General features: G+C 39.8%; 1 protein-coding gene across 2 annotated transcripts in view; it reads left to right on the forward strand.

The window, feature by feature from the left end:
• The window catches only part of calcr (calcitonin receptor), a 68,094-nt gene that overhangs the window by 13,327 nt on the left and 34,022 nt on the right, over positions 1–20,745 (forward strand). The window contains exon 1 of one of the 2 annotated variants that reach the window (XM_017307579.1): positions 4,879–4,934. The exons of the other annotated variant lie outside the window; for it this stretch is intronic. Within the exon in view, the coding sequence (XP_017163068.1) occupies positions 4,883–4,934 (52 nt within the window). The 5' untranslated portion in view covers positions 4,879–4,882. Of the gene's footprint in view, positions 1–4,878; positions 4,935–20,745 lie in introns of those variants that run through there. 2 annotated transcript variants of the gene reach the window in all.

Below are 20,745 nucleotides of genomic sequence, written 5' to 3' on the forward strand. Positions count from 1 at the left end.
TAACCTAATGAATACACGTTCAGTTTTCTTTTATTTGCAGTGAAAATTCTAGAGATCAACTTGCATGTTGGAAACACTGCGTTTTATGTTCAAACCCAATCCCCATAGTGCTAATGGTTTACTATGAGGCCGACTGTAATAGTGGTAGTGCACAGCATCAGGCCCATCAATGCACATTCATCCACTGATTAGTTAATAGTGGCTGCAATTTGCAGTGTACTTTGCTGGCCATATACTCTCCCTGGGCTGAAAATCGTTGCCCATCAGCATGGCACAGATAATGGTAGCTAACATGGGATGTGAGAGGAAATGGGCGACAGAAACACTCACCTCTGTGAATGTATGCAAGGTTTGGTGTGTGTCAGGGCATATGTGTGTGTGTGTGTGTGTGCGTGTGTGGGGGTGTGCGTGCGTGTGTGTGTGTGTGCATGCGTGTGTGTGTGCGTTAAACAAGGAAAGTTGGCTGCGGACGTTCCCTGTGTGTGGTACGAAACAGGAATTTCAGCCTGTAACTCTAACCCTTTTAAACTTTCTTTCCCACTTACTGAATTATAAATTACCGAGTCCCAAGTGTTTTCTGCTTGTTCTGATGTGATCCGTAGGAATACGACATGACAAGATTGTTTTAAAGTCCTAACATCCATCACTTTGACGATACAGCGCTTGCATCTCAAAGCGTTTGTCAAGTGTTTGATAGAGACTTTAAAAAAAATGCCCTGAAGGCGTTTAGATCGTAAAGGATAACTGATCACATTGCCTTGCAAAGTAACGTCTTCCACATTTTCTTACTCAACAACCACAAACCTTAGACTATTTTATTGGGATTTTTTTGTGATAGACCAAAAAATAAAAATAAAATATCAGTGCACACTTGTGCAAATAAAATTAAATATGATTTGTAGCACATTCAGCAAACTAAAATCTGGAAGGCATGGTATGTTTGTCTTTGTTGAAATAAATTCAGCCTGTTTATCTTTTTAAAACAGCCGTGAGCTCTGCCAGATTGAATGGACTTCTCTGTGAACATTGGTTTTCAATGTTTTGTCTCCGATTCTCAATCAGATTTGAGTCTGGACTTTGACTGGGCCAGTATTAAACACGAACACGTTTCGATCTAAGCCATCTAGTAGTTCTGTTAGGAAATACATCACTTTTTAACAGATTAGTACAAAATGCAGCTTTCAAAATGATGACTTTATTTGTCAAGCATGAAAGGTACCTGACGTGGCTGCGTGTGAAAATTAATTGCTCCTTTGTACTAATCTGTGATCAAGAGAGACACTTTGTGGCAGCAGCTGCCTCAAACGCTGCCACCCGGTGTTTGTGGTAAACTGACAGTGATTGCTTTTACATCGCTGTAAATACGGCGCTCTCTTGTGTTTTTTAGCGTTGCGTTCGGCTTTGAAACTCTTCCAAGGACGCTGCCACCGGGCTCTGATCCTGTTCGCTCCTGTGGAAAAAAAAGTAGAAAATGGACTTGAGGATTAGGGAGTGACGCTCTGGCTCTTCTTAGTCTGTGAAGGAAGTGGAAGCACTGCTGAGCTTTTCCGACTGGTGATGAGGTGCGTTTGTCCCTGCTACAGGCTCCTTGTGTCTTTTGCTGTCAGTGAGTGAAATGGTGGGTTTCTGGTGCTGCCTCTTTGCTAGTCAGGTTGTTTCTTGCTGATCTCATCGCTGGCTCTACAGTGACCTGTCGTTCTTCCCCCATCAGCCAGGGTTTCCGGTTGACCTGTGCCGTGATGGTATTTGTGTCTGTGGCATCATCAGGTGTAGTAATGTTGGCAGTAGCAGCGTCTGAGTGTTGTTAACGTTAATCTGGTAATTGGAGGTGGCTGTCAACTTAAACATGCCCCAGTCAGTGATTTTAAAACGTGACATCTCTTTACATACATCATGCTGTCAGAAAGGGTCTCTTACAGCTGATTTCTAGGTTTTAATGGGCCTGACAGTCATCAAACATGAGCGTTACTAGAGAAACTGAACTCAACAATTTGGTAAAAGCTTAATTCATTGATTTACTTGGGAAGGGTAAATAGGGCTGGATTAGATTTGATAATTTTTTTCTCTTTGTAGATAAATTCAATCCCTGGAAAAATTTGTTTTTATTAACTGAAGTTTATCTGATATTATAATTACATCAGTTAAGTGAGACAAGAATAGAAGAAACGCTTAAGGGACAGAAATGTTTTCTTCAGCTATATTTGCTGTACATTTAGGACTGTTGTACTGCTTAAACATGTATGATTTTCCTTTAAGTTCTATTTTATTCACTAATTATATAGTAATAAACAAGTAAGAAGAAAAAAAGCCACGGTTCTCTGCTGTTTCTGGTAAATTTACCTTTGGACAGACGTGTACGTAGACAAACTAGAGGAACACAGGAGGATATTATTAGAACTTTAATGACTTTGTCTTTGTGGAAATACTGCGCCCTTTAATGAAAACATTTGGAAAGGATAAGATAAGCGGGCCTGGCTGCCTGCACATGAAACGCATTTGATTTCTGCTATAATAGTCTCTCTGAACTGCAGCTGGAAATCCCTGCTCTTCTCAAGCCGTCTTAATGCGGTGTTACCGGCAGGGCATGACCAATAGGGTGCCGAGGAACTTATCCCCTATTTGACATCACATTTAACCAGCAGCCACTGGGGAATTAGCCTTACAAATGATGTGGGGAAAATACTAAAGCACTAGACAAAATGAGGCTTATGTTAGAGGACGGTACACCTTTAAACCACCGCAGAGTCAATGAACCGCAGAAAAGATTGCAAGATATATGCTATTGTTGTGCAAATACAGTCAGCACTTCTCGGGTCATGGCAACCTGTTTTGAGTAAACGCTGAAAGAAACTGATACCCGATAAAGCGTCGAAGCTTGCAAATGGACGTGTCTGTGTAGCGTTTCCATCCTCTCCGATGAAATTTGATAGTGTTTTTTTTTTCTTCAGGGACAATAAAAATCATCTCGTTTCTGTTAATGACTTGGGAACCGCAACGTGGGTTTGGTCCCATTCCAGGTAATTCTGCGCAGACAGCAGCTCTTAAGTCTGGCATCCTCTGCTGCTTTCTATCAAGGTCATACTCTTTTTTTTTTTTTTTTTTTGCTAAATATCCAAACTTCCAGCATTGTTTTTTAAACTTTTTGAAGCTTTTTTTCTTTTCCCTCCCTCAGCATATGCCGGTGAAATGGTTGTAATTATCGTCGGCGTTCACATTGAGTGGAACAGCTGCCTGGAGTCAGTCAAGCAGTCGGGTTTGTTCTCTGTGGTCGTATGTGAGGCTGGAGCTGCTCTGCCTGTGCCGAACAAATAATGCAAGTCTGGGGAGATTAGTTTAAAAACCCACATAGATCTGCAGCTGATTATTTTTTCTTAGCGTAAGAAACCCAAATTGACTGTCTGCTTGGTTTTGTGGAAATCATGGTGTCGGCTTAGATGATTTTAATTGTCACTTCTTATGTCTCTAATGTAATCAGCGGGCCCCCTACAGCACTCAGTTTCATCATTCAGCCCTCTAGCGTAGGAGTCTATCAGTATCTCATATCCTGACTTGGTGAAATTTGTTCTTTGCCACACTGAAGTTCTCTGAGTCCATCTGATTGGGAGGATTTATCTTGTCCCGTAGTCCTCTTCATTGCGGCCCTGCAGACGTAGCTCTGACCTCTGGCAAGGCCGAAAGTTGAACTTTGTTCTGGAGAAGTCGTTATTTGGTTGATCTTGACGTACGCTCAGACTTCCAGGAGTACACAGTGTTTCCTCTGTAAGTGAGAATGACTTTTTAATCATCTCATTAGGTTAAGTGTGAAATTAATTTTAAAAATTAGGGGGAAAAAAACCCCAACATATCTCTTAATCTTAGTTTGTCTATCAGAAACCTGAAAGTTTTGGTGTCCACTTGTATTTTGACCTTGTCGTGATTTCACCCACTGTGATGCTACCACCATCACGTTTCCCTGTGATTATTGTTTTTTGTTTTGGTGATTTGATGTGTCGGGTGTGTGCGCAAAACGTGCAAAGAACAAAGATGATGGAAAAGCAATTTTTAAAAAATAAACGGATGTAGAGTGCAAGTCCAAATAAAAGGCTTTGGAGAGTAAAAAAAACAACTTCTGTAACAGTTTACAATGAGTATGTTATAAATATCTAATAAATTGTTATGTATATGAAGTTTAAGGAACATGTTCAACAAACACAAATCTGAAAAGTGTGGTGTGTAAATAAATAAGTAATCTCGCTTTAATCCAGCCGAGTGCAGATCATTCTGAACACATCTTCACTTCAGTGGCAGCATCATGCTGTTTGTTTTATTTTTTTTCAAACAGAGACGGGGAATCTGGGCTCCAAATTTGAACGTGTAAGAAAAAACAAAAACTTGTACCATAAACAATATGAATATATTACTCATTCAGATGAAACAAACATAAACATAAGATGGGACATATTAGATCACAAATGTCACCATGGAAAAAGTACCTAATTTGCTACAACCAAAAAACACTGTAATGGTGCAGCTTGGCAGCCCACAAAAAAAAATGCACCAAATTCTTTAAGAGATTTTATTTTTGTCACAGCCGACCTGCATAATGAGCCTCCACTCCTGCTATTTGTTTATAAGTAAGTCTCTGCATGTCACACTGTTTTAAGACTGATCGAGTCTTCAGTAGAATATATCTGTTTTTCCAGCTCATGTGAGTTTCAGCTGATTCGTAACACTTGTAATACGTTTTGAAGCTTTCGGAGCTGTTCGTGTTAAACATTTGCACCTAAACAAGGCCATTCTACATATGGAGAATTAGCATAGAATGGTGCATTGTTCCTTTAAACACTGTGAATTAGAGAGCAAGAAAAAATGCAATCCCTCTTTGTTTTCTTATTTCAGTGATATGGACATCGGCAAGACCTGTTTGTTGTTACTCTGTGCACTTCAGACACAAGGTTTGCCATTAGCCGTTTTCTATCCACATCTTAACCTTAATGCACGCTCACAGTTTTTTACACATTTCCTCTTCTGAGAAACTGTTTCAAATGTTAATCCATTTCGTTGTGAATGGGCTCCCTGCTGGCATGAAATGTCTCTAATGTTAAGGTTGCACAGTATCGGCTTTATGTCTGGAGAAGCTGCGCTCGCACGATTGCTTTCTAGCAAAAAAATATGCATCCACGCCGTCTTAATATAATCCTATTAAGAGAGCGCGATTGTAAAGAAGTCCGAGGCAGGAAACTGAGGCCTTTTTCTATTTATTAGATGTGTCTGCCTGTGCATTGCTGTCAGTGTTTTTGAACTCTTTTTGGATCATGCAGGGTTAGCAATGCCCTCTCAGCTGAAATTACCGTGCTGTTTCTCTATTGTGTTTTGGCTGCGGCTGCTATAACAGCGATATTTCTGTCAACCTCCTCTTTTTTTTACCCCTCCCACCCAGCTGGATTGTTTTTCTTTTTTTCTTTTCTTTTTTGCTGTGTTTTCTCCGCTCTACCAGTGTACATCCAGGAGCTATTAGTTGTTCCAATAAGCACCTATCATTTTCCATCTGAATAAGCCCTTACTGTCTGACACACTTTAAACTGTCTTGTCGGAGTTTATGATTGAAAAAAATAGGGTCCGGTGGACATCCGCCCTCTGGGCTCCCGATCTCATCCCTCGGAGATCAATTCTCTGTTTGATTGCCACCCTTGATCTAGTGGTGGGGTTATCTTGTGTGGCTGATTTGTAGCGCCTCTTCTCTGCTAATGGTTCTCCAAGCTGATCTTTGCAGCTGTATCGTGCCTTTTTGCTCAGAGTACTTCCACCTCACACTTCCACTTTCTTTCTTTTTTCATTTTGCGATGCCTCTCGACGTTGTGGGTAGAAATAGTCTTTAACTTGTACAAAGCATGCAAAGCAAAGCTTCTAAGGCTTGCGTGAGGAAAAGGGAATGCCGAGCAGAATTCATCAAAACCTCCCGGGAAGTGATAGATGGAGTATTGTTATTTTCTTTGGAAATTTGCAAGACTATCAATCTACTTGTGTGTGGTGGATTTTAAGCTACAGCCACCAAGCATTAGGTTTCTTTTGAGCAGAACCGCGCATTCAGAATCCAGTAGTTCACTCTAAATTAACATTGTAATGAAATATGCAATTCTTGTGTTTAGAGCAACATCGTGCATTTTATTTTAATGAAAGTGAGAGCAATTAGCTGCCTGCAGAATCTCCTTGTAAGTGGAAAATTTCCCTGCTTCAAAACGACTAAGAAAGCGGTGTCCGCCTGACGCGTCTGGCCGGGCAAGAAGAGCATCAATCAAAGGAGCAGCCAAGCGGCCATCAGTAGCTCTGTGGAGGAGCAGAAGGCATCCAGATTTTATGTGGGAGAATCTGTCAACACCTTGCGCTCCGCAAATCTGGAGCGGGGAAGAAGAAAGCCATTGTTAAAGGAAAGTCATTAGACTTCCTGCTAACAGTTTGCTACAAGCCAAGTGTGGAGGTCACAGCAGACATTTGGATAAATGTGCTCTGGTGATATTGAACATTCTGGCCTTCGAGCAAAACACAGCGGGTGGCGCAAAATCGCGTACTTCACGCCATGCCAATGTTGGAACATGGTGGCGGAAGAGTCATGCAAGAGGGACGTTGTTGTTTTCTGTAGCTGAGTTCAGAGGGTACATGATTGGAGCTAAACGTAGGGCGATCACGGGAGAAAAACCTGTTGGAAACTGGAAAAACAGAACAAAGCAACGCTGAGAGTTGGAGATGTTATGTTTACGTCCAAGTCCAAACCTAAATTCAACTAGGAAGGCTTATATCACCTCTCCCAGTGCTTGAGCACATTATCAATAAATAAATAAAAATTAGCAATAATTTCAGTTACTGGATGTACAAAGCTGATAAAATAGATTTCTGTGATTGCCGCAAAAAGTTGTTTCTGCGAAGTACTGATAAAGATTTTATAACCATACATCACTTTCTTTCCACTTTGCTGCTAGATGTTGCTCTGTGTAAGTCTATCCCACAAACCAATGTTTTTAATGCACTGCAAAGTGTGGTTGTCGTGGCGCTGGACATGGGGCTCTTTATCAAAGTACTCGTACATCTTCATTTGCAATTTGGGACCCATGAATCAAACTGCAAAAAGGACTTCTTGTTATTCTGCGCAGAGTTTCTTAAAGGATTCAGTAGCGACTAATAAGAGGTGTCAATGGAAGTGATGACAGTTTCATTGATGTTCGCCATTGACCACTTTTACCAAAATTATTCGGTCAGAGGCACATAAAACAGAGGTACTTAATATCCAAAAGGCAGCGATAAACTGCAGACAGTAACTGTGGTTGTGGAACAACACAGTCGCAGTGCACTAACCTTCACATTTGTTTCTGCAGAGTGAGAATCTATAGGAAACCTTATTGTCCCTGATAAGCGGCAAGTTCGAGGTTAGGTCGGGGCTGGCCTCCAATCAACTGCATCCGCCAGCTGGACATCTGGACAGGAAATATCAACACTGTGTTCTTCAGCCTGGTCAGATAACAAATAACCTGCCTTGTAGATGATCCCTACTATCGGGTTATTTTTTTTTGGCCACCTCAGAATGATATTTTATTTAATTTTTTTTAACCTTTCACGTTAAGGCTCAAAAACTCAGAAAATCAGAAAAAAAAAAATCCAATGATTGCACTTCTTCGATATTTTCATTTCTTTGACCGCGTGTTTTGAGATAAAATGAGTTTTCCTCGCCGTGTCACTGAACCCAACGCTGGCGTATAGGTCATCCGGCATTTGCCGCCTGTCCTCTATGGTTTCATTTTAGGAAATGAGACGTACAAAAGTCTCACCGGGTTGGGTGACAGACGAGATGCGCCAGTCGGTGAAAGTTGAGAGGAAATGAAAAAGGTGAGGAGAGGAGAGGAGAGGGTGCCGAATGAAAAGTCTCTTATCCCCGAAAAATACCTTCCATTTACTCCCAGATGTCGGCAAGCGCCTGAGTTCCGGTTAATTGTATCAGGGCGTAAACAGAAAAATAGAAGAAAGATGTCACCGCCACAGAGGGACCAGCTCATTTGTCCCAGCAAAGCTCGCCTTTATAAACAAAGTCTTTTGTTTACTGCTGTCCTCGGGGTGGATTATTAATCAGTGACTAATATGACATGTTTGAAAGTTCTGCAAACACGTTTGAGTTGCATTTTTTTCTTATTGGAAATGACAACATCTTGCGCGGCAATGTGAAATCAAGATGCATCCTATAGCAAAAGTGAAGATAATATGATCAGGAGCTCTGTGGTGGCTTGATACCACCAAAGTGTTTCAAATGTCGCCCCGTTACAACTGCCATATGCGTTTTTTAAAGTCAGAATTGTAAGTGAAAGACCAACACAAACTTTGATCAGTACTCACGCTTTTGTTTTGAACAATTGATTTCATTTTGCTGCTCTTCTGTGAAGACCGGACTTGTGGAGAAAGTTGTCAGTGGATCTCTGCAGCTCCTCCAAAGTGACCACGAGCTCCTTCGCCGCTTCTACTCATAAAGTTCTCCTTGCCCGGTTAGCTTCCATAGAAAACCGCGCCTTGTGTGCCACCTGCAGTCGTGTCTCACTCTTTCAGTTTTCAGATTAGAAAGAGTAAATTTTGGTTTTATAAACTCCTGCTGGAGATTTCTCTACAACTAACGCAGTTAACTCCGTTCAATCACTAATGTTCTCCATGAAACCTCTGAGACCTTCGCAGAACAGCTGTACAGATGCTGCACACATTCTACAAGAATTTGCTGTCCCTCCTCCCCCGGGTTTCAAGACCAAAATGGCAAATTATTCTGTTCTTGCAACCCTTGTTCGGCCGTTCTTGCAATTTGTTTTAGACTCAAAGTCGGGACAGAACTGTTTTTATGTGTGATAAAACTCAGAAATGTAAATTAAATCTGGAAAAAGTTCAAGGGGGTCGGACACTTTTCCAAAGTTGTAGAAACTTCTCTTATTTGTGCAGCTTCCCGCCTTGGGGCAGAGTTTGCGGGACATTTCAGGATCACAAAGATGTGCTTCACAGGCCACTGAACCAAAAAGCCAGACCTTTGTCAGCAGGAACCCTTGAGACACACAGATTTTAGAGTAAATTAATAACCTGCATGCAAATCAGCTGGAGTTATGTAACCTCTGATCATCATCAGCGTCGCTCTTTTGTTTGCTCGAGCGTCTGCACAACTGACAATGTTTCACTTCTGATTGCTACATTTTTTTTGTAATGTTGTCTGTATAGGAAGAGTTGTAGCTGTTTTTTTTGTGTGTCAAATTTGAGTTTTGGTGTTTTGCCCTGAAATCATGTTAGTGTAGCCGCAGTCGTAATTGGTTTAAATTGACACAAGAGATTCTCAGCGGCCAAAGTCCATCTTCTTCTTCTTCTTCTTCTTTGATCTGGAGGTATTAAGTAGATTCCCCAACAGAAAATTACCCACACATAAACAAAGATTGCACTTTTCTTCTTTTTTTGTCTGTAGCAGGAAAACAGTACACAACCTGACAAAAAAAAAAGAATTTTGGAAGACCTTGCAAATACACATATTTTCACTTTGAGATGCTGACTCCAACATGTTTAAGATGCATGGCGCTCCCAACGCTGCTCACCACAGCTGTCCTCCAGCGCTTAAGTTGTTGGGGCTGCGGAGTGATTCAGAAGGGCTACAATTTGTTCCATGTTGTCACAGCTAAGCCCAGGGAAGGAAATGGTTAGATGGCTCCGATCAGTCTGCCTGGCCAACACTGAACGACTCCAAATATTACGTGATATATGCTTTTAGTGCTAGGAAGACGTTTAATGCCAGGTGGGAGAAAAGTGGAAGGAGGGAGGGAACATGCCTCAAAGCAGACAAGTGGGCAGCGGATTAAATTTATGTGCCTGAAAATCTGCTGAATGATCCACTACATACAGTCGATTTAGCCCATTTTGATCTAATTTGGGTTCATAAAGGTTTCTTGTAGTGTGCTTTTCAGTCATTCTAAGCAGTTTGAGTTTTTTTGTTTTGTTTTTTGTTTTACAATATGATAACATTGGCCAAAATATCATGGCTTCAAGATATTTCCACAAAACGTCAAAGGAAAATATATGACATGATGGAGTAGATTTTATAGAAAATGTAATAGAAAAAGTAATTTTTTAATGCTGCTGAAGTATAACATGTTGATCATTACAGATACTATATTGCAAACTATAAGCATTCAAGTGTATAATGTTTAGAAAGTTACACAAGTTGATGGTTATCTGCTGAGAAAACCAATCAGACATCAACGGCTTTAAAAACATGTTTTTTTCCTGACAAGTATTTCCAATGAACTGTCTTAAAATATTATTAATCTGCTTCAGGCAGCCGTCAAACAGCTAAAGGAACCTCCGGTCGCTCCACTTCCTTTATCATCTTATTAAAATGACTTAAACTAGAAATGCACAGATCAGGCTTTTTCTAACTGATATCAGTATCTGCTTTTCCCGTTTTAGACTCAGATTTGCCAATTTCGATTCGTGATCTTTACACCATTTAATGCAGAAACTGATTCGTCCAGTATTGACAATCCTGCCCTGTTTCCTGTCCTTCGCCGACAGGAGTGGCGCATGGTGTGACTTTCTGCCGCCGTCTTATTTGTTGGGCGTTCAGAGACGGCGCTTTACTTGACTGCAACAAGTAGTTATTTGAGCTTTCTGAATCGATCTGCCCATTCTTCCCAAAACATAGACATCAACACGTATTAACTTTCTCTTTTTCTGACTTTTCTCTGTAAAGCCCAGAGATGGGCTCGTCCACGAGAATCCCTGCGGATCAGCAGTTTCTGAAGCACTCAGACCAGAACGACTGGCAACATTTGGCGTCACTTAAATTCCCATCTCTTCCCGATTCTGACATTAGAGGTGAAATCTCTGTCATTATCTTAATGCCTAGAACGCACAAGGGATGCTGCTATTTAATTAGTAGATTTGCATGTGTCATTGAACTGGTCTACCTAATAAAGTGGCCAGTGAATGCTGGCATTTATTTCATCTGCACAATTACACACCCGTAATTATTTTAAGGCCCAAGTGGGGGTTTAGTGTCTTACCCAAGGACTCTTCTACATGCGGTGGGGCTGAGGATCAAACCACCAATCCTCCAAATGCAAAACAGCCACTTTCCACTCAACCACAGTCGCCGCGTTGGAAAGACACCCGGAAGGGGCTTTTAGTTTCGCAGTCTATGTTTCCATTATTAATCTGCCTTCATAATCCCTCCTCCCCGCCCTGCTTGCTCATTTCATTTCTTTCTGGCCGAGCAAGGGAAGTGTGTGGGATCATGTCAGGCCTTTAGAGATTGAGAATAAATCAACTGCTCTGCCTATAGCTTGGGAGACTCTGCTTTAATAGAAGGAGTATCATCATGAACATCTGGCACACCGGAGCACTCAAGGTCCCCATGCGTTATTATTACTGGTGAGACCTTGCACCAGTAAATAAATTATTAATTTGATAGTAACAAATACAACTTTTTTTTATTCTATTTTTTTTTTTGCAAGCAATTACAAATCGCAAACTCTTGAAGATAGATGAGATTATGTGGCAAACGACGATAGTCTAATCAGTTCAGACAGTGCGCTGGCTGTTTGTGTATTCAGTTGCATTGTAATTTGTTTACTCATTATGAAGATGAGTTGCACTGTCAGAACCTGTTTGGTCTCACACCCGTTAAATTTCTCCACATTCGTTGGTTGTCTGGCGGGCGGACAAAAGACGACTTCCCTCGCTGCAACACGATACTGTCGCTGGTAACGACGTCTCTTCGTCTCCTTGTCTCCCCGTCTCCCCGTCTCCTCATCGTCCAATTTAGACGGTTTGGCTATAAAGAGTCGACGAGTTCAAAAGGAGCAACTTTGCGACATGTTACTCAAGGCAATTAGCACAGAGTGAATCATATTTCTGCAGCATTGCAAAAGATGTGTTGCTTGTAATTATCTGAAATGAGTGCAGTTTCATGCTTCTAACTTTATTTTTTTTACAACATATAACAAAAATAATAATAAAAAAATTGAAATAAAACAGACACCCAACCCAATGCATTAAATCACAGCAGTTGTGAAAATGTTGACATTTTGGGGGAGTCATCATAAAGATAAAAAATATATATTTCACTTGCTTTCACACGTCTTATCAGTTTCTTAGGAGGATTTTAAACCTTGTGAAGTTTCTAATCCAGTGGCTCTTAACCTTTTTTGAGGTACCGAATCCCCCAGTTTCATATGCGCATTCACCGAACCCTTCTTATTCCTCCTCCTCCACTCCCTCCCCGACACACAACATACTTTGCGGTATTCTGATTTAGTAAAGAAAAGCCCATTTAAAAAAGAACCAACGTTACAATGACTGTCGACTGGTGCTCATCTACAGCCAAGATCACAGGACTGATTTCTCACGCTCCAGTTGGAGTTGACAGAAAAGGGGATCTTTGACTAGGCCTCCTTGCACAACCCCACTGGACTACTTGGGACAAATTACATAACGCCAAGACCAATGTGCTTCATATTGTAGAGGCTTCCCTTATTTGGTGCCAGAATCAAATGAGTAAATTGCCAAACCTCTGCAGAACCTGGAGACATGCTGAGAAAGCAATTACACTGATAGGATCAACACCAATGTTCTCAGACAAACAGGCCCTCAGTATCACAGATCCTCCATCATACTTAATAGGGACAGGACATATTGATCCTTTATTACTCATCAATCCCACCGGGTGTGTGTGCTGCCCTGAAGGTGATCATGAATCTAATCTGACCAAAGCAACCAACTCCAGATAAAATCTCAGTAGATTTTTACAGACTCCACGCTTTTTTCTTTGGTAGGAGAGGTATTTGTTTTTTTTGTTTGTTTTTTTTGCTGACATGCCTTTCAAAAAAATATTTAGAAAGCACCTAATGGTTGTTATGGTGACTTGAATATCCCGTTACTCTGTGTAGTTGACTAAAAGTGAGCTTTTTTTTTTTTTTTTAACCAACCTTACCATCATTTGTGGTAGCAAGATTGCTTTGGAACAGATACATTTTCAAGAGTGACGTTATGCTACTGCAGTAAAAACACATTTCATTCATAGGCTTTAATGTCAATGATTATATTTCTACTGTCAGTAAAAAGAGCGGAGGAGTATCTCAAACATGTTGGAGGTTAATATTCCTTTTTGGAAAGTGAGGGATTATTTCATGTGGAGAAGAAGCAGGCTATTCTTGTTTTTGTGATTAAACATGACTAGCAATAAATGTACAAAAACATGAAAGTCCAAACTAACCTAAAAATCTTATTGAATGTTATCCAAGGTATGAATTATAGAAAGGGAAAACCACATTTCATTCTATGCTTTAGGGTTATCCTGTGTAGGACATATAACCAAGGGGAAACCCGGAAAGAAGGGCTGAAGACAATATATGGCAGTAAGGACCTATTTAAAGGATGTGCTCACTGCTCGGTCTGCTGGAATCCTCCAACAGAGTCTCAGCAGGAAGACGAGTCTAGAAAACGCTGCCGAAAATAAGAAGGAAAAAGTAAGTGTACTGTGAAGGAACGCAGAGCTTTTAGACGGGCAGATTGTAGAAAAAGGGAGGGAATGCCGGGAGAAGAGGGAGCTGGAGTGAAGACAGGAGGGAGTAGATGAGGGAGATGCAGGGAAAATGAGGTGAGGGGGGAAATAGATTATAGTAGTAAAAGATATATGGAGGTAAAAATAGACCAGAGAGGAAATGAGAAGGCTGAGAAAAGCTAGGTTTGCTTGAAGAGAAGCAGAGAGAAAACAACACAAGCTCTCTTCTCTTTTACCTTAATTGGAAAGAACAGTATTTGGTATTCTTAAGCCGAAGCGATAAAAGCAAGAGCGAGTCGAGATGCAGATCTTTTGCTGCTTTCTTCGTTTTATCTGTTTCCCCTCAACCTTCAAACAAACACGGCCTCTCGACAAAGTGATTCACAGCAACCCACAAGCTTAGCGTGTGATTATCCATCTGGATTTTGCACAAACGGAAAAAGAACCCCAAAAAAAAACTCATCGCAGCACCTTATACAGGGGTGACAAATAGGTTGAAAATATGTACTTGCCCCATTTAATCAAGCGATTATCAGATTAATGTCAAAATCAGGGCATTTGTCTTGGATAGTTGGAAATGTATCAATGGGGTGAGAAGTGCATAGAACAAAATCTACAGGTCAGGAGAAAAGAAAGTGAAAAGCTCATTTTAAACAAGTGGTAATCGTCATAATTTTTGATTACTTTTAGCCTCAGATTAATGGAGTCTTGACAAAAGTTCAGTCTGGAAGACTCTCGTCGCACCTGCCTCATCAATCAGCGCCTCCCTCTCTGCAACCTGGACCTATCGCCGGTCCAAGCCTCGCTCCAGCCAATCATCGTTTGGGCTCCAGTTCAAAAGGACCTTCACCCATGGCCTCTTCTGCTCACCAGCTGCGATCAACCCACCTCCGCCCAATCTCCACCTTCTGCTCCCGGCTCTCAGACCTCATCCTCCTCCGACCGCTGCCAGCAGTACAGGCCCCGGGGGGTCTACATTTCTATGCTGCATCAGGAATGTTCATCGAGCTTATCGAAGTGCAGCTCGACGTCCCCGGCCGGGGCCTGAATGCCAAAGGACTTTATTTTTATGTTCATTTTGTCATTAAACTCTTTTAATCGCTTTGTTATGACCAGTCTAGGGGTGGCCAGGTCGCAACATGAAGGATCCATCCTCCTCTGATCTCAACAACCGACACACACGAAGTTGAACAGTTGATAATTATTATTTATTTTAAAAAGGTGTATTCTTGATAAAGATGTTACAAATTGAGTATTTGGCTTCAGAGTGAGCTATCGCCGAAAACAACAAACAAAAGAAAACTATCTTAATAGTAACAGAAACTTACCTAATCGAAAGTAAATGAACCAAAGGACAAAAACTTACCTTCCTATGAAAAACATGAGAAAACTGAGGAAACATAAACGGCAGCTCACTCCTACACTCCACAACTCTAGCGCAGGTGAACAAAGGAAAGGAGGGTGGACGGTGGAGATGAGTCGAGGATCAGGAAGTCCGCTTCAGCAGCCTTTATGTTCGTCACCTCCGGGAAGCAGCCAATTAGACATTTCCGTCGTCTTCTGGAAAGCCAATCAGGGACGGGTACCGGTACACAAATGTTGATGTAATTAACCTTACGACGCCGGTCGTAACAGCTTTCTTTCTCCAGATTGAATTTAGTTATTAGGAAAAAAAAAAACTTTATACTTATTGACCCACTAAAGTGATTTTTTTTTCTAGATAAAGCACAAGATTTTATACCTTGATTTTACAAAAAAAATGCAATTCAACCTGTTACCTGCTCTCCAGTGAGTCACAATATATCTAATCCTGTGGCAGCAGCAGGGGTTTCATCTCCATCGCCTGGAGCTCAACACCGACCCAGAAGACTAATCCGTTGGACAAACTTGTCATGAACTTGACTTGTATACAAATTTAGTGATTGAAGGAAAACATTACGAGATTTTCCTACCTACATAATGACATGAATTTGTCGTGCAATACAACCAAATAAAATGTTTGACAAACCTTTTTGGTTCAAATTTGAGTACTTTAAGAAGCATTAAATGTTGAATGAGTACGCTGCCTTGCTTTTCAGTAGAATGGGAAGATGGCAGCACCGTTTATTAATTTATTATTAATTGAAACATTACTCAGATGCTTAGATTAATTGAATATTGTTTATTCAACGTTACATGACTCTATGTTTTTGTTTTTAATGATGTAAAGCACTTCGAAATGCCTTGCTGCTGAAATGTGCTATACAAATAAAATTTTTGATTTGATTTGTTTTGATTTGATTAGATGATTTAAAATTAAAATTCATAGATATGAATCAAGGTCGATTCATACCTAGGTCATATTTTAATATTTATATTATAAATATTTAATTTTAAGATCACATACGATTTTATTTAAACATACATATTTTAGATAACATTTTAGATAGTCTTTTTGTTTTCACAGTAAGAAATTTTTATTGATTACCGTTGATAATCTGCAAACATTTGAGATTAAATTAATTTGGCCTGTAGTAATTCGAAAAAGAAAAAGAAAATAATATAATTCCATTGAGAAATTTACAAATAAGATAATTGGGAAGCAATGGCTCACACCAGTACCTGTATGCCTTGTTTTAAATAGTTCTTAATTATACGCTGTTGACATTGTTGTTTGATCATGTAATTTGAAGAATAGTGCAAACATGTTTCTGTTCAGGAGAAATTTACGTACCAGCTGTCTGTGGTTAAGATCTGAAATGTGTCCGTTGGTCAAGCAAATCCTCCTGATCTGGGATCGGTAACGCAACTCGTTTGTGGCTGCAGATCTAATGGCTGCTGAGCCAGAGCTTGTATGTGTTGAATCAGTGGGAAATCCACAGAAAATCTGATTCAGCCGGCACCTCCTCCATCACTGATCTCTGGCGCATGCGACCGCTACCTAAAAGATAGACAAGCAGTCTTATCCTGTCTGATGTTACCAGACTGATGAATTAATGACAGATGAAAGAAAAAAAAAAGTCAAAAGCTGAAACTCAAAACTTAAATACAAAAGTCTTATGAAGTAGTTTATGGTAGTTATCTACCACCGTTAGGTACTTTAAACAAAGCATCATGTCCAAAAGTAATTATAAATACTTAGTTTTGTTGTATGCAGACATCCATGTAATATTTACAAGGTAAACAATAATTCCATACATTAAATAACTACAGCCATTCTGATGCTTACTTTAGTTGACTGTTGTAGTATGCTTCAAATATTTGTTGTTAATGTTATCTTAAAAGTGATGGACTGGTACCCAATCCACGATTATTTCTGAAAAGCCTTTCACTGCCTTTTGTCACATTATCAAAATTATTTCCAAACAGTTTCAGTCATGGATGACCATGAGAGAGAGAGAGAACAGGGATTATTATACAATGACAGATTTAAATTTCTTGTGACAAAAATGCTTCAGAACTCCATGTTAGCTTAAGGTTTTATCATTTCGTGCTGAAAGCTAAACTGTCAACATTTTATTTCAATAATCCACAATATCTATTTAGTTAGTCAGTAATCATACAGGAATTTCAAAGTGGCATGGGGTCTAAGTGGTAATTCATTTTAAAGCAGACTTTTACAAATCCCTGTTGTAAACAATTCACCTTCTCCTTCTTCAGTGGCTTTTAGTGCTTAGCGTTGGTTTACTTTGCTCTGTGGCCTTATGTTGTTTTAGCTCATCGTCTCTGTGGGATGGGTTGGGAGTGTGTGTGTGCGTGTGTGTGTAGGGGGGGTATTTTAGATATTATTCACCCATTAACAGCCGTATGATCTGTGTTAGAGGTCACATGTGGAGCTACTGTGTGAAGCTTGTCCTGAACTTGTTCCAAGTGAGAAGCAGATTCTTTAGTAAAGAACATGAACTTGTGCTGTGATGGTGAAATGTTCTGTGCTTCTTAATTTTTTAGATAAAGATACTAATCCCTGATAAAGACATTCAGGACCTTGAAAACTTGCATGTTTGTAACTGCAGACAGAAGGCAAAAATAAATCGTAATAACACACAATTAAACCATGCATGCATGGCAAACTGGATAAAGATTATTAAAATATCTTAAAATATATTCATATTTTATTTTAAAAGTAAGTGAGTAGAATAAAAATTATTTTGATGTATGGTGAATGAATGAAATCCAGATTTTATAAGGTTTTGATTTATAAAAAAAACATGACTATTATTTACTGCTGCACCCATAATTATTAATAATAAATTACATAAACTTTGAACACAGATGCATCAGTGAGACTTTTGTGGCAGATCTTTAATGTCAAGAAATCTGATTCAAAGCGAGTATGGAGCAAAGCATTTAAAATGTGTATTTTTCTTACATCACCACTGAACAACATGGAGCTCACCTTTTGTGACCATTAAAGGGATTTTCAGAGGCGACTCTAAGCTGCACTTCGGTACAAATGTGCGAGTGAACGGCTGTTTGTGCTATCTGTAGGTACGGAGCAATTATTTTCTGTGACTATTTAAAGCTGACCAGCCTTGGTTTGTATTTAGCCCCCCCAAAAAGTATTATGCTTCAAATTTGACTAAAGGTCCCCTTCAAATTTAGCCTAAACAACAACAACAACGCTGAGAGTAATGCTTGTGTCACTCGTCTCGTCAACCTCTGCCACCTCTGACCAACATTCGGATGCAAGCACACGGTTCATTGTGGTCATAGCAACTTTTCGATATCCGACTATTGAGTTAAAGGCCACTGTTGTTGTCTTACGTCTGAACAACACAAATTCAGAGGGGGGATTGGCGTCCATTTTGAACGTTGTAATCAGCGGTAACTTTAATAAAAAATATCAAAGTGGGTTTTTCATTTGCAAACTAAGAACCAAAAACAAAAAAACGGATTTAATAGCAACCAACGTCGGAACCCAACAGAGGCTGACTTTACAATTCTGCCACCACCAAAGCAAAGACCTGATGCCCTCAGTGCGGCAGCCTGAGCTCAGCCTTTTTAAATTTACTGTTTAGGTGCTTGACACCTTTAGAAAATAAGTAATTGCTCAAAAGTATAGGAGACATAGTTTTTTACTGTTGCCAAGCGCAGGATTTATCCCCCCTTACAGGTACTCTTTGTGGTGGCTGTAATTGCAAACCATTATAACACTTAGCTCCGTAATTCAGCCACAAGATAATTTTCATCTGTCCGCGTGAGACCAAACTGAACAGAATATTTAAATCCAATGATAGAGAACATCACTAGACATAAACAAGCATTTACTGTATTGAGTCCAAACAGGAAATTAACTTTAAAGGTTGACTGCACTCAGATAGAGGTGGCACTGATATCATTGCACACCCTGATGGCTGCAACTGAAAAATGTGTGTCGTTGTGTGTGTCGCTTGTTGATAAAAGTGACAGCAGCATGGAGGAAGGTGCTGCAGTCTCAGTGAGAGATTGTCCAGGAGTGAGGATAGCTGAGGTAGTGGCATCTTACTAAATACTTAATTTAAAAAAAGATAAGCACTAAATATTCCTTATGTGTTATCGTTATATATCAGTTTCTCTCTATGGCTCTCTGATCTTTTGTAACACGCTGAATTACTTTTGGTCTTATGATTAAAGTTTTGTTTTGGCCTGAAGATCGGTTGTGGTTTATGATTGCAGTCACTGAAACGATCATGAATATAAATCATGAGCAATTTCATAGTTCGGACGCTGAGTGAAATGGGGGTCTCGTTCCTGTTTTCAAAATCTATCTCATTAAGTAGTTCTAGGCGTAAACGGTGTCGTTCTTTTGTCTGGCTCAGGAAGCTGGTAAAGAGAGGCAGCTAAAAACTCTTTTGAGAAGGTGAAAGGACACATTTCCCATCATGCACTATGCCAAATAGAGCTCAACCTGCTGCTGTTTGCGTCTTATTAACTCTTGATTACCTGTGTAACTAAAAAAGTCAAACACAAATGTGAGCGCCATTAGTTGTGCTTGGAGCTCCGTTAATTGGTTCTGCGCAGATCGTACTCATGTACCCAAGCCTATTATTTGTCCCTCTCTGATTCAGCACTAACACGAGTCCATCGCAGCCTGTCTGTTTAAAATTACTGTGCTGTAGATTAATATCTGTGTGCAATATTGGAATGAATAGAGATGAGTTTAAATGCATTGTTAAAACTTGATTGATTCTTTTTTTATTATTATTAATTACGCCGATGTATGTAATGCTAGTTCTGCAAAATTTGAAAGTGTTTCATGTCAAATTTTAGGAATAAATACCCAGGAATTAATCTTTTTTTTTTTTATCGTCCTGGTAAAGAACATAAAGCTTCACAAAAGTCTCAAAAATGGTCATTAAACACTAGCAACATTGTTTTAAAACAAATACCTGCAGTTGTCTTCAGTGAGCTTTGGAGATTTGCTTGGGACAATTTCAGTTGTAATTTGATGTTGTTATGTTTAAAAGACATTTTTCAAATTATTTCACTTGTGATTTTTAGATAAAATTTGGAAAAACCTATCACTGGTTGAAAGGATCTACTTTCCCAAAATGTCATTTTTAAAATAAATAAATAAATAAAATTATGTCTAGCAGTTAGAAGAATATTGTAAAGGATTTTTGAAAACTCATTTTATTTTCTTGAGACTGAGACATACAAAAAAATTAAATAAATAAATAAACAAAAAAAAACTTTACATTTGATACATTTTTTCCATCAGCATGTCCAATTTTGCATTTTAGGAAAATGTCAAAAGAGTCAAAAGGAAAACACCGTAACATTCAAAGAAACCCTGGCTGCAGATGAAAACCCTCGGCCTTGAATTCTTGGCAGATGCTGCACCAGGTTTATTTGTCATCTTAAAGCTAAGTAGCCTACCATCAGCGTGCCACTGCTGCCAAGAGAAATACTATCAATAACTCTGTGACTTTGCTCACCCATGTCTGACTGCTGAACCGTCTGCACGTCGGGTCGTTGGAGCGAGTAGGCAGTCCTCAGAGCTCAGATGCTGGAGTGCGGGGCTTCCAGCAGGTTCTCTGTAAGCCAAAGTGAAAGTCCTGAGGTGAATTCTCAGCCTACATGCCTTTGCTGTTTCTGCTGAAGCAGAGGCTCCGGACACGATTATTGGGGCCCAACTATTTTCGTCTGACTTTTTCTTCGTTCCTTTACAACCATCCTTGACTTATGAGATGCTATCTTTAAATGTATGGATCGACATGTCGTGTGTGTGCGTGTGTGCGTGTGTG

The sequence above is a fragment of the Poecilia reticulata genome, linkage group LG11, assembly GCF_000633615.1.
Source record: "Poecilia reticulata strain Guanapo linkage group LG11, Guppy_female_1.0+MT, whole genome shotgun sequence".
NCBI lineage: Eukaryota > Metazoa > Chordata > Actinopteri > Cyprinodontiformes > Poeciliidae > Poecilia > Poecilia reticulata.